Genomic DNA, 14,129 nt, shown 5'->3' with positions numbered 1-14,129 from the left:
GTCAGAATCAGGGTGTTAGACTGTGTCATGCCTGTGACTGTTCAGGTGTCAAGGATGAGTTTTGTATGAGTGTTGTATGAGTTAAATGTTTAATAGAGTTGATTCTGGCTTGGTGCAGCAAATGAACGCGACACCCGCAAACTCTGGAAAAATATTGAACCTCATTTGAAGAAGGCAATGCAGACTGTTTATCTCCGGGAAATATCCAGGTAATTTGGAGAGCATGGGTTTGTTTGCTTTGTTGAGGTTGCTGTTTTTAACAACCTTCCTCTCACTGTGTTTCATGGCTAGTGTTTCTTTTCTGCTAGATGTAATCTTTTTTCTTTAATGTGCATTTCTTTATTGCCATACACTGCTAGAAATAGTATATCTCAGGAGGAAATTTAAACAAAATGGTATTTGTAGCATATAATGGATTCAATAAGTAAAGCAGTGGCAGCAGGTTTTGTTCTCCTTTTCACTGAGGCTCGATCCATTTTCTGTAATGTATGGAACTACCAAGCATGGAAATCCCTCACCAGAATATACAGACACTGTTTAAAACACACTTTGCCGTGTTTGTTAGCTCGGCAGATCCTCATGGAACTAAGGGTGTGTGCAAGCCTCAAAATTCTTGAGACATTACAGATTCTGAGTACCTGTGTTTCTTAGCTTTTTTTGATAGAGCTAGGTTTGTTTGCTGACTCTACTTTCTGACCCCTTATTTTCTTTTCCAAGGACAAACTTTTTCTTACATGGAATTGCCATTTTTGACAGCATTAAAATCTGGTGTCCTGTTAATGGCTGTTTCTCGTGATATTGCTTTAGATTCCTTGTTTATTTTGTAAGCTGCCAGACTGCTAGAAAAAAGGATGGTGGTGTTCATTCACAGTGGTAATAATTGGCGTAGGTTTAATGTTCTCTCCACCTTTAAGATTAGAGTGATTCTGTTGTTACACCACGTAAAGAGAGATCATTCAGTATTGCTTGTTTTCTTTATCTTGATAAAAACATACTGATTTCTTTCCTTTTAATGTCATTGAGGCCATAGGGTATTCTGGTCACAACCTGAGTGCATAGTAGAAGCCTTTGCTAGTGTTTTAGAGATGTCTCCTTCAAAAAGAGAATTGATTTTGCTTTGTGCAAGCTAGGCTTCACTGTACAATGCAGCATTTTTCTGTTTGGCTCAGATATTTATTTGTACTCAATATTGATCTTCATTACACAGTCTACTTGGGATCTTCCTGACTTTTTATATTGTGTAATTGCCTACTCTAATTAAGTTATAATAAAAGATTATGATACAAAATAGCTTGTGAATTGTTTTCAAATAAGTAATTTCCCTCTACAGTTTTCTTTGATTATAAATTTGAGCTTGACTTGATTTTTATTAGAAATTTCAGCTTTCTGTCCAGGATTTACTTCTGTGTACCAGTAAATGCTTCAGGAATTAAAGTCACTATATCAGTTTTTCTGGCCACAGAACTATGATTACTCTGAATTTTTCTTGACCGTGCAATTTATAGCAATAGAACTTTGCTATCAGCTGTTGTGCTACCTGAACTGAAAGGAAAATGAACCTTTTTTTTTCTGCCTGTAAAATAGACATTGGATAAAACCTTAACTCATTGATGAGTTGGTTTGTCATTCATTGTAATTTAAGTATTACATGAGCTCTCATTACGCTGTTGTCATAAGTTTATGGCTTATGGCTGATAAACCCTGTTCATGAAGAGCTTTAAAAAACAAGCCAAAACAGCTTTAACAAATTTATCTTTTTTTAATCCCCTTGTGGCATACAAAATGACCCAAAATACGAAATTTCTAGCAATGTCATTCCTTAATGGAAGTTTTAAAGTGAATTTTTTTGCTATTGTTTAGGAGGATACCAAACTACTTGAGGGCATTTTTCACTGACAGGATAATCCATCTTGATGACTTCCATTGACTTCAAAATTACATTATGAAGTAATTATAGTATTTTTCTCACAAACATAAAGTTATTAAGCAGATTAAAAAGAATCAAAACTATCAGTGTTTTTACTTTTTTTCCAATTCTGCATTATTCTTGAAACTTGGAACGCTGTGGATATTTGCTTACTCGTGGTGGTTAGATGGGAAGGAATGGGTCTTTTATGCCTTAATCAAACATTATTTTTCGTTTTTTTCTTTTTTTTTCAAATACATAGTCTGCAGATTATTAAAATTTACATGCGAGATAGTAGGACCTTGTATTTTTAATTATTCTCTCACTAACTGTATCCTAGCCAGTGTCACAAAATTAAAATATACATATACCAAGCAGGTCGTTTTCTCTAAAAGACTAATAAATACTTCATTTTTACATATTTGCATTATCTGTCTTTCAGCTCACAGTGGGAGCGTTTGCAACATGATGGTGGAGAGCCTGGGCAGTTAAAAGGTATAAAACACAGTAACTGTGCAGGGGCTTGTAATGTGGAATGTGCTTTTCAGTTTGACTTGGTCTCTGTCATCTGAGAACACATGAATGAAACTACACAGACAAGGCTTCCTGTTAGTCTTCGGTTACAGTTCAGGGTAATCAAGGTTTTTTGAGGCATTCTACAAAGGACTATTTTTCCCCTATCATGTATACTGGGAGTAACCTTTCCTAATACCCTTTGCAGGTAAAAGCAGTCTTCTTTACATCAGTATTTCTTATGTAAGAAGGGGTGAGGAGTGGCCTGACCCCTGATGGTCAAACCTCTGTGTGCCAGCTGGCAGAATTGTCCAAGTAGGGAGAAGAGAATGTTGTACCTGGTGTATTGCACTGGATTAGCACATTCCTAAACAAACACATGTCCTGTGTCCAGATTTCTTGGCAAAGAGAAATGTCAGAACTGCAAGCGTTCTCTTTGTTCTTTCCTTGAACAAATAGAGCTTTGATTTTATACTTCAGACAGGCTGGAAAGTTGAATCTCGATATATTTGTCAGCCTTCATTTACAATTTAGGAAGGAATACTAAAATATTTTCCTGGTGATGTCACTTGGTCGTGGTCTTTTGACCAGTTTGTAGTTTGGGAACACTTTTTTGTATTATTTATCATGACAAATAATTTCTTCAGATAAGCGTAATCATCAGACTGTTTCCTGTACTTGGTTCATGATTGGTGAATTTTCAACATTTTTGAACAAAGGAGTTTGATTCAAAGTGTTTTCATTAAACTGCCTCCCAGATGATCATGAAATATTTTGCCTGACAAGCCCAAGAAGGGAGACTTCATTTAAATGCATTTTCGTAGGTATATATAGTAAGAAAAAATGTCATGTTGTTAAACAGCATTTGATAGCAACATGCTTAAAAAGAAATTCTAATAAATAAAATTCTAACTCTAATAAAGGTATACATCATCAAATAGTTCTGTGTATGATACAATATTGGCTGACCAGAAGAATGGAGAAAAACCAGATATTTTTGTATTAAACTAAATTGTGTATCTGTAAGAGTTTATTTGGTGTTGCATTTTATAATTAGCATGCAGTACAAGAGAATCTCTTGATTGTAAATGAAACTAAAAGTGCTGTTCTTTTGTGCTTACATGAGAGGAAATCATGATTAGCTCTCATCTAGAATACCTCTCCTTATAGTGTGGACCCTGAATCGTAACTTTTGAACATATTTAATTCTTTCATCTTTATTTGCTGATATTTGTGGATTAAAGCATAAAGGTACAGGTACTTCACAGAACAAGGAACAAGAAACTCTTGAAGTAAAAAACTGAGCAAAGAGGGCATGAGAGAAATGCTTTAATGGTTTCTGTAGTTAGCCAGCTGATGAAGGATGGTTTGATGATCCTATTCTTATGCATAAGCATGTAAAACAAGAGCAGGGGACTGTGAAGGTAAAAAATACAAAGTAAAAAAGAGGGGAAGCAAATGTTCACGAGGCTGTAGTTCTTGTGGGTTTTAATGTGTGTATTTATTCTTAATTAAGTATACATGTGTACAAAGAGGCAAAATCAAATGGATCAAGTTTAAAATTTTTAAAACATTTTCTTTAGGATATAGAACAGTGGCTAAAAATTGTTAGATGAACTATTTTTCAGAAGTGCAGCACTGCTGCATTCTTCACCATGTCAGCCTTGTTCCTGGACAAGCTGTTTGGTGGTCTGGAGCAGTCTAAAGGTTGAGTCTTGAAAAAAATTGCCATTGTATTTAAATAGCTCTCTTCATCTTCCTTGTTTGCCAGAAAAATTCTCTTAAATGACAGTAGTCTGCAGTTATTTATATTTTTTTTTCAGGAAGATTTATGAATCTCTGATGCTTCACATACAGTTGCTGAGAGTCCAAAAAGGTTTCAGGATGCTAGTTTAGCTTTGTACCATGCTTCTTGGCCCTTCCCTGAGTTTGTATCTGTGATAATAGAGCTGAGAAAGTGGCCATACTCATTTAGTTATGGCACTAGAGCAGGAGAGAAGGAAAAGAAGAAGAATGCAGGGAAGTCTAATTTGAAGTTTGTGGATGTTCAGACTGGTTTTTGGTTAACTCATAAACTGTTTGTTTATTTTATAGGACTTTCAGCACATACCCATGTGGAACTTCCTTATTACTCCAAATTTCTTCTAATAGCTGCTTACCTTGCCTCCTACAATCCTGTTAGGACAGATAAGAGATTCTTTCTTAAGGTAATAAGATTAATTTCTTAGTGCTATTAACTGGATTCCTGCATATTGAATTTCCTAGTTTGAAACTCTTCAACTATTCATTTTGAGCTCTGTTTCTGTCTGTGCTTCATTTGATTTGAAGAGCAGCTTTCTATAGATCACATGCTCTGATGGGGTAATGATCACCTAGTGATTATAAATGTCTAATAAACCAAACTTCCTCTTCATGTCAAATTATGCATAACATTGTTGCACCATGAGCACTGTGCTTTGCTTTTCTAAGTTGATACAGCTTTGTTTTGAAAAGATTTTAGTGGAGTGACTGCAGTGTCCTTAGTTATAAGCCACACTTAAATTTCCAGAGTAAGGTACAAACCACAACTGCCTTGGCCTTTAATGAGGTAAAATGACTTAGTGCACTGTTAGGTTATTTGTGAGGTTCTAAGTTTCTGAAACAGAAACATACAAGCAGTTGCTTTTGCAGAAGGTGTGGTTACATTGGCTGATACATGTTGCATTGAAATGGTGGTAATGCATGTTTTAGGATGAATGTATTAATCGTTACTACCAAATCCTGGCCTAAACATCATTTTCTGTAAGATCCTGCCGTGTACAAGTTGAGGGTTTTTTTTTCTTCTTTTTTCCTCTGGGCTAAGTTGTGGTTATACTGCAGACAAGTGCTGTAGTGCTATTGTTGTCTATCTCTTCCTGACCCAAGATCTTCAAGCTGCTCAAGCCTGCCTCATTGCCTCATTTTAAGTTATTAATTTGACAAAATGTAAGTGGGAAGACAGATATCAGAAAAGAGATGGGGCAGATGGGCTTTCTATACATTTTACCAACTACTACAGTATGTATTGATACATGCATGTATATATAAATGTATGGTATTCATGATGGATAGGTGTAACCAGTTAAAATGAGGGCAGGACAAATTTGTAAAAATATTATTTTCTTCCCTCTTAAAAAAAAAATCATAGATACACATTTTGAGAAGTCACTACACTTCCTAGTGATGATATGCTAGTACATTTTCAGTTTAAACTGGTATGATCTTACTGAAAGCTGTAGGTGTTTTACCCTTCTATTTAGTCCTTTCCTGTATGGAGGGTTACTTGTAGTAGGTGTAGATAGGCAACTTTTCTTTATGGACAAGCCTTGTTCTTTGCACTTGGCTGAAGCATTTTCTGTGTTAGAGATTTATTTGCTGAAGAATTGTTTCTACACAGAAATGGGAAAGCATGCAAGAGTCAAGTCTGTAAGGCACATTATCAAAATGTGCCACATTTCTCCTTGTGTTTACTGAGCAGCCTTTTCAACTTAATTCTTTTCCTTTCTCCCTTTTTAGTATCTCTGAGTGAGTTTCCACTCTTGCACATGAACTGTACTAAACTTTTGTATAATAAACATGATTTTCTAAGGTTTTTGAAGCAGGGACCATGAAGCTATTTCTATCAGTGCTATCAGATATTTTTCCCGGGAACTGGTGAGTCAGAAGTCACCATTTTTCCTGCGTGTCATTTGGTATCAGTTAGTCCTTCATAAGGTCTAAAATTGAACTTCAGAAATAGCTGCATATCAAAGCCCAACAAAGCCAACACTTCTGGGGGGGTTTCAGGCTGGGTGTTTCTATGAGTCATGCGAACAGTGAAAATAGAATATAATTTTTATCAGGTTTGTAATGAGATTCAGAGTAGATCACGGAAAAGTATCTTCTGGAGTGATTTAACTAAGGACTGGTAGAAGCAAAAGGGATGCAAATAAAAGATGGTAATTGAGCTGCTCATCTGCACTACTCTATAGATGCTAGGCTGTACTACAGCTAAAAATAAAGTCACAGTTTGGGGCAACCTGGAATGCTAACAGCCTGACAGAGCAGGGAAGTGATAATTGGTACCACTGCTGTTAGTTATGTGAAAATTCAAGAGCTTTGCAGTAGATTGAGAGAAAAATATGAAGCTGGTTTGGAAGAAAGTCTTTAAAAACAAGAAAGAATAGCTATATTTATGAATTATATATGAAATCTTTAATAGAAAACAGCATTAAAAGTGAATTGAAAATTAGCTCTTAATTTTGTGGGGTTTTGTGCTTGCACAGAAGTTGGGCACCATATATACCACACAGAGATCCCAGCATAACCTGTAAAATGATGAATGCAGTTTGTTGTGATCCATCCCAAGCATGCTGTGTAACCTCAGGCTTGATCACTTTCCTGTCCGAAAGGTCATGGTTGTCACTGCAGTCATTTTTCCAAAGTCATGATATAATTATTACTTTGCTATCTCTAAGTGTGTCTGATATGTATTCACTGAATTAACTGGGTTTTTTTTAACCAGAAAAACCATGTGAAGTGAACCTTTAAGCCCTGTCTAATATTTAGCTCTTCAGAAGTCAGTCAAGAAAAACCACATTTACTGAGATAATTTTGACATGGCTGAGTATTGAGGGCCACAAATACTAAGTACAAGATTTTAAACATTATAATGAAAAAATAATTCCTTCATTTGAGTTATTTTTTTCCCTGATTCCTTGAGCATGCTTATAAGGTATACTTCTCAGGGCTGTGGAAAAAATCATCAGGTGATGAAAGAGCACCTGACTATGTTTAAAAAATATTACAACTCTCCTCTAATTTTACCTCACACCTCATCCTTCATGTCTCTCTTGGGTTTTTTTGTTTCTTTTTTAACCCATTCATTTGTAACACTTTTTACTATATTTCTGCCCTTGTCTTGCCCTCACATTTTCAATTGAGATCCAAGAGCACTTGATTATTTTATTTCAATAGTCCTTCCTTTCTTAAGAAAATTTTAAGAAGGTGCAGCTTTCAATTATGTTCTTTCCTTCAACACCCACCCCTACCCCTTTTTCCTCCCCTCCTCCTTCCTTTTGTCATTTAGCTCAAGAACCTTGAACTACCTTTGTATTGTATTGATTAAATTCCTGGTTGTCATTCTGCCAGCTTGTGTACCATCCAAATTCTAAAATAGGGTCAATAAAAGGTGAAAATTCTGGTGGATTTTATACATGGATACATTTTAGAAATTAAGATAGTCATCATCTGTCTTTTTCATTAGATGATTGAGGATATGAGGAGGATGAAGTCATATTAAAAACAAATTTTTACTACTTCTCATCAATTCCTGAGTAGATTAAAAAAACCCAAAACTTATGCACGTCACCAGAAAATATTAGCATGTTGTGTTTTGGCTTTGCACCATTTGGGACAAGGTGAAGCAAGAAGTAAGGCAAGTGTAATTTTAGGGCTTATAGTAAGAATGATTGGTAGTAACATCAAAGGCAAATACTGGAAGTGTAGTAAAGTAGTAGACCTAGTATAACATACTACTGTTTGTCGTGTATACATTCTTTGTTGACTGTGTTAATTATCTTTGCTCTTGTCTGTTGTTTTGCAGCATCATGGGAAAATTAGAAAGACCAACTTCATGAAGAAGCATGAGAAGGTATGTATTTTATCTTTCTAAGCTGAGCTTGCCAGCAAGTACTTTCTTTCTGCTGTACTTGTGAGTTTGTATTTCATTTTGTGTCATTGATTACTGTAAAAACAGCAGAATTGCAGAAATAACAATTTTTGGTGCACTTGTTTTGTATGATACAAATTTCTGAGAGAGACATTTTTATTTTATTGAAACTGTAACATGAAATTGTCTCCTAAAGCCATATTTTTGTATACAACAAAGTGTGTTTCATAAAGCTAGTTAAAGGACATCATAAGTGGAGTGGCCAAGTATCAGCATTTATCTCAAAAAAAAAAGTTATATTCCTTAAAAGATTTTTATAGAAAGAATTCTATAGTGAAGGAATTGAAATACAGGGATAAAGAATTACAGATGTGGTGTTCTAAACACTCATTTACTTCAGTTGTTGTGACAGTATACCTTTGCTCAGAGAAGCTTGTCTAAAGTGTTTTACAGATCAGATTCACCTAACTCTCGTGGGTGCCTGCATCTAAACCAGTTTATAGCCCGTGCAGAGCCAGTTGATGCAGTCATTGGAGTGTAGGGTGTGATTTGGCTCACACTAAAGTAGGTTCTACCTTCAGGCAGATGAATTGCACCACAAATTGTATTGATTACATTTCTACTGGCTGTATGGGAACTGAGGAAACTGGTTTGGCAGTCTGTACCGGCTTGGCAGGAAGCTGACATTAGATGAAATAAATCCTTCCATAAAAGTTTAGGGTACAGCAAGACTAAAAATCTATTTTGTGATTCTTAACTATGTCAGTCCAGAAGCTGTGGGGGTTTTTTTAATTAGAACAAGTGAATCTTGTGAATGACGAGAAGAAACTGACTTACCATTCTATTAATTGCCCTGTTGCTGATAAAAGCAGAATTTGTTGTGTTTCTTTGAATGGTTGTCCTGGAACAATGCTTTTCCAGTTTAGTGACAAGTGAGAGATCTTCTTGGTGAAGCTTGGTGAAGCAATTTTTGCAGGAGTGAACTTTTTCACGTATCAGTCTGTCAGAAGATCGAATGTGTTGGTGTGTTTATCTTGTGTGTCTGCTTCAGCTTCAGTCTAGGATTTGTTTTGTATCAGAATTTATGGCTTACAGCTGAACCTGCTTCATTTATATAGCAACCAGAGAAGTCTGGAAATACTTCCTGCATTACAAAAAAAGGGAGAGGTGTTGTTCAGTCTTCAAGTACATGCTAAAAAGATTGAAAATTCAGTCAATTGAGGTTAAGGAGTTTCTTCTTTTTGTGCAGATAATTGAGCTCAGGTTAAGCTTTTAAAGAACACTTGGGGTTCTCATTCTTGTTTGTGACATTTTAGAATGTGAATAAACGGCTTGCAATTGTGGGATGGTGAAAGACTTAGGCTAGGTAAACAGAGGGAACATGAAACTGGCACTGCACATAAAAAGCATGGGCACACATAGTGGCAACTGAGGGAAGGTCTTTTTGAACAATGGATGTATTGCCTAGGTGGAAAGGTTATAGAGGACATACAGAGTTATTTGATGGCTATAAAACTTTCTTACCAGGTTTTCTGACTCTTTTTGTTTTTGAGAGATGTTGAGTCCCTTGCATTTTTATAAATACTATCCTTTGTAGCATTCTGCCTTATCTCCTTGCAGAGGATGTGTAAAATTCTAATTCTTTACCATGTTATGTTTCAAGGAATTTCTAAACCATTGTTACTCTTCCAAGAATTTATTCTCTTAGAATTAACTCTTCTGCTTTTTCTAGAGGGAATCATTTCTTTTAGATAATTTGAAAGCTCCAAACAGTATTCTGTCTACATGTAGAGCAAGAAATTTCTGAAGTAACTGTATATACTAAGCAGAGGATCAGAGATTGCTCCATGCTAACTGCATTTGCTAGCTTCTTGGAGTGTGCTGTTTTTAATTAATCTGTTTGTTTGTTAACAGTAAAGAATCTGCTTTACAGAACTGGCATGTGTAGAAGCAGAAGGGCAAGTGATTTTACAGTTCATAGCTCACACCACGTCTGCATTCTGTCTGAGGATGCCATGCTAGAGTCTTGGCTATGTGTTGCAGCAGGGATTTCTGCAACATATATAGGACATCGAGGCCCGTGGAAAAAATTAGGGACTGATTCTTGATAGATGTTTTAGAGATCTTTATTCTCCAGCTGCATGGCTGGTGTCCTGCTGAAGAACTGCTGCAATCACAGGACCAGCAGGGTCTTCCCCCGGGCAGGGGAACACAAAACAACCAATGGAGAACAGGATTGACCAGAAAGTGGGGAAACCCCTCTAGCCCAGGGTCCCCTCCCCCAGGACCACATGGCAGGGGGGAGGGACCCCAACAGCTATGTGTTTCCATGATTCTTCACACAGCTTGCTTTGTTAGCCAAGAGGTAGCTTTGGGGACACCTCCTGGATTTGAAAAGTTAAAACATGTATTTGAAGTACTTTTTTGGTTTTCCTGAAGAAATGGGTGGTTGTGTTTTGCTGATGACGACTTAATGCCACAGAGGTGCTTGTGGTATATTTGAGGTGTTCTTTCCCAGAAGCATTTTGAAACAAACTTTGCCTTGAAAATCCTCTTTAGTCTTGGCTGCACTGCTAGTAAGAAGAAATCACTGTACACTACAGAAAAGGCAACTGGATGTCAAAGTAGAGAGAATTAAATACAAACCTAAAATAAAACAAGTATTTCCCTTGTAAGAACTTTTGAAAGTGTGGGTCATAAATCTCTGTAGTCCTAACTATGCTGCCCAACTTGGAATACTGCCCAGTTCTGCCTTATAAACTGTACATCTCCTTTTTGTAGAATTGGTTATTTTGAAAATGCTTACCATTGAACAATCAGGACTTTGTGTATTTCTTTGAATTTAAGTGAATGCAATGTTACTACATACAGCAATCTGTAATGCCTATGAAGGCCATCCTTGTCAGCTGAAGTGTGAGGTATGTAAGGTGCAAAAGAGCTCTGTAGATGTGAAGTTGAGTAAATATGATGTGTTCTGATAACACAGTTGTCTGTAGCTGGCTGGTAGCTCATTATACAGCAGCTTTTACCAGCCAAGAAGCTGACCTTGGGCTCAGCCATCTGAACTCTTTATTTTAGTCAGCTAAACCTGTGGGAGGCATGTGCACTCTGAGTCTTACACTCAGCACTCTTTGTGTTGCCTCTAAAATACTCTGTCCAGTTTTGTCCTCCTTCTTTAGAAGAAATCTTTAAACTACCTGCCAACACAAGCTGTTCTGTGATTCATTCTTTGAATGCCATAAAACATAGCCTTTCCTCTTTATTCCTTAGATTGGGCAAGGTCATTAAATAAGACAAGTAAATGTATAAATCTAGTGACAGGAAAGTTGGCATAAGGTCCTCTGTTACAGCTCAGAAATGTTCCTATTAATTGTGCAGTTTGAACAGTTGCCATGTTAAATAGACTTTTTGTCTGTATCTTTTTCTTGATCAATAAGCATGTATTCAGTGTTTTCCATAACATATAAGTAGGCGGTATGAAAGACTACTGTGAATCACAGTGCTTCCCCAGAGGCCAAAAAGATGAGATTAACATCATGTGGTACTCCAGGAAAGACCTACTGGATTAAAAAGTGGTGTTTCTGTTGCAGACCAGCAATCACCTCCTTGGGCCAAAGCCATTTCCCCTGGACAGATTGTTAGCAATATTATATAGTATTGTGGACAACAGAGTTGCTCCAACTGCAAATATATTTTCCCAGGTGAGTGTGTATTTACTTTTTTTATTTGCTTTTTAGTGTCTGAAATTCACAAAGTTCTAAGCCATCATTCTAATTAAATGTAATGAGAAAACAACCACAACACAACAGGTAGTTTACACTGAAGGTTCAGAGTAATATTTATCTGCATTACTAGCTGTGAATCCAGTACTTCATCTGTGTAATGGTCTGAAATCTGCTAATAGCTAACTTTTTCCCTGATCCTGGACTGTGGTCTGTGCTGATCAGTTCTTGGTTTCTCTCTGAAGTCTGTAAGCCCATTTGCATTTCGGGCTAAGTGTATAAATGTTTACTGTCCAATGGCTGAAATTAGTTACCTTGTAACACATGGTACAAAAATGTAGTGGTGAAGAAGAAGCAGAGGGAATAAGGTATTTTCAGGTGAACAGTGTTTGCTGTGGTACACATACGTACTGTTTTTCATTTGAACAAAATTTAAGTCTTGCAGAGAAAAGTATCCCGTTTCACTAGATGGCAGCATAGCTACAGAAGTGCATTGAATTAAGTAAATCTAGTATTTTCTCTAGAGCTCTGGGTTTGTCAGTTTGTATATTGACCAATTCTGTATAAATATGATTTTCTACTATCAACCTCATTCTTAGATATCATTTTCACCTTAGAAATTCTCAATTTCTTTCTGCTTTCCAGCTGTACTTTAATTTACTGAATTATTTTCCACCTTTCCTTGTTAGATACCAAGTTTAACCAAGTAATATTTCAGTTTACTGTCTGCATTAATGTAAAGTTCTTGGGACATACATGTTTGTTTGTAGGACGTTAGCTTTGTATTCTCTTATTTTTTGCTATCAAAAGCATTTTGATATACACTAGATGTGAATGTATTATCTAACAGCATTTTACAGTTATATTTTCAAAATTAGTATAGCTGCATATTTAACAGGCATTCCAGGTAAGAGAACAAATGTTATTATTCCGATGTTCAGTTAAGTAGTACTGAAGACGTAATTTGGACATGGTATAGTTCCACCTTAGACTAAATTACAGAATGAGCAAGTTCAAAGAAATGCTTCATTCTAATTTAGAGTTTGCACTAGGTGGCAGTGTTATCAAAGAATAGTTGTAATTCTTTATTTTCTGAATATCTGGAGATTAGGCTATAAAAATATTGTATTTAATCTTAACTGGATTAGGGCAAAGAATTTAAAATTAAATCTGTTTATATAAAAATTGAATTCTATAAATTATTTAAGACTATTTTAAGTTATAAAGCAATTTTTACATTAAATTTTAATTAAAAATATTGAAATGTCCAGTGCAAAGTAATATAAAATACAACAGAACTTAAAATAGGTTTGAAAAGTAGTTTAATCTAGGCATCATATTTAACTGCTTTTTTTTTCTTGAATGGTTTAAAACAATTTGCATTTCACTGATTTTTGTCATTAGTTGTTCTGTAAATACATTTTTCAAATGAAGTGAATATTTAGGAGCTGGCTTATCCTTAGCAGTATTGATACATTTTACTGTTAGATTATACAGTCTTTAGTTTTCTTGTTTGTGTGTACAGCATGGAAATCATTATAAAATTGTACAGAAGTTTAATATGCTTTAACTCAAATATTTGGCTTCTTAACTGATTCACGATTAATTTTTTGTTCTCTTTAATTTGTAAAATCAAGGGCTGTACATGAACCAAATGCATATTAATTCTCCCCATGTACTGTCAGAAAATAGCATGCCTTAGCTTTAAAATTGATCAACAATTGCAGTCAAGATTCAAGAAGGACTAGGAGCTGCTTTAAGATCTGTCACTTGCTGATTTCATGATATTTCTTATTGCTTCTTGTTTGCCTGTATAGTTTCTATTCACATGAAAATTTTGGTTATTAGCTTTTCAAAAGTGAAACTTTTATGCTAATGAGCAGCAAAATTTCGTTTTTTCTTCTAATGGTAGGTTTTATTGAAAATGTTTCATTTTTCTAAATAGAATTTCAACTTAAAATTTGAATCTTAATCTTTTGCCATTTAATACTCCTTAAAATGGTCTCATACTCGTTTTAAGCAGAGTTAGCATGTTTGGTTTAAAAGTGTGGTCTTTGCAACCAATACAAAACTAAACGACTTCTGCTGTAACTTCTTGTTGTAGTTAGGTTACAGGAGAATGAATTGGGACCATTCATTTTTGGTTTTTCTCACTAACTAGTGTAAGGGAGTAGCACCGGGGGGAAGAAAAGTGCTTCCTTCTTCTGCAAATGAAAATTTTTTCAGTTACCCCCTTAAAAGTTGAAATTTCTCTTGGGTTTGTGCTCTTTTTAATCAAACTTTTCACGCATCCAGTAAGGATTTTTTGAGAGAAAGTTAC

The 14,129-nt window shown here is 35.6% G+C and overlaps 1 protein-coding gene across 5 annotated transcripts in view; it reads left to right on the top strand.

Moving 5' to 3' along the window:
* ORC5 (origin recognition complex subunit 5) overlaps positions 1-14,129 on the top strand; it is a 68,815-nt gene that overhangs the window by 15,454 nt on the left and 39,232 nt on the right. For all 5 annotated transcript variants that reach the window (XR_002044660.2, XM_010395647.4, XM_019283653.3 and 2 more), the window contains 5 exons: positions 119-209; positions 2,349-2,401; positions 4,514-4,626; positions 8,022-8,069; positions 11,678-11,788. Coding sequence is in view for 4 of the 5 variants with exons in the window: in XM_010395647.4 (XP_010393949.2) it covers positions 119-209; positions 2,349-2,401; positions 4,514-4,626; positions 8,022-8,069; positions 11,678-11,788 (416 nt within the window). In the remaining variant the exon portion in view is untranslated. The remainder of the gene's footprint in view (positions 1-118; positions 210-2,348; positions 2,402-4,513; positions 4,627-8,021; positions 8,070-11,677; positions 11,789-14,129) is intronic.

Source organism: Corvus cornix, chromosome 1A, assembly GCF_000738735.6.
Source record: "Corvus cornix cornix isolate S_Up_H32 chromosome 1A, ASM73873v5, whole genome shotgun sequence".
NCBI classification, from domain to species: domain Eukaryota; kingdom Metazoa; phylum Chordata; class Aves; order Passeriformes; family Corvidae; genus Corvus; species Corvus cornix.
Note: the sequence above shows the minus strand (reverse complement) of the source record. Positions and strands in the feature narration are given on the sequence as shown.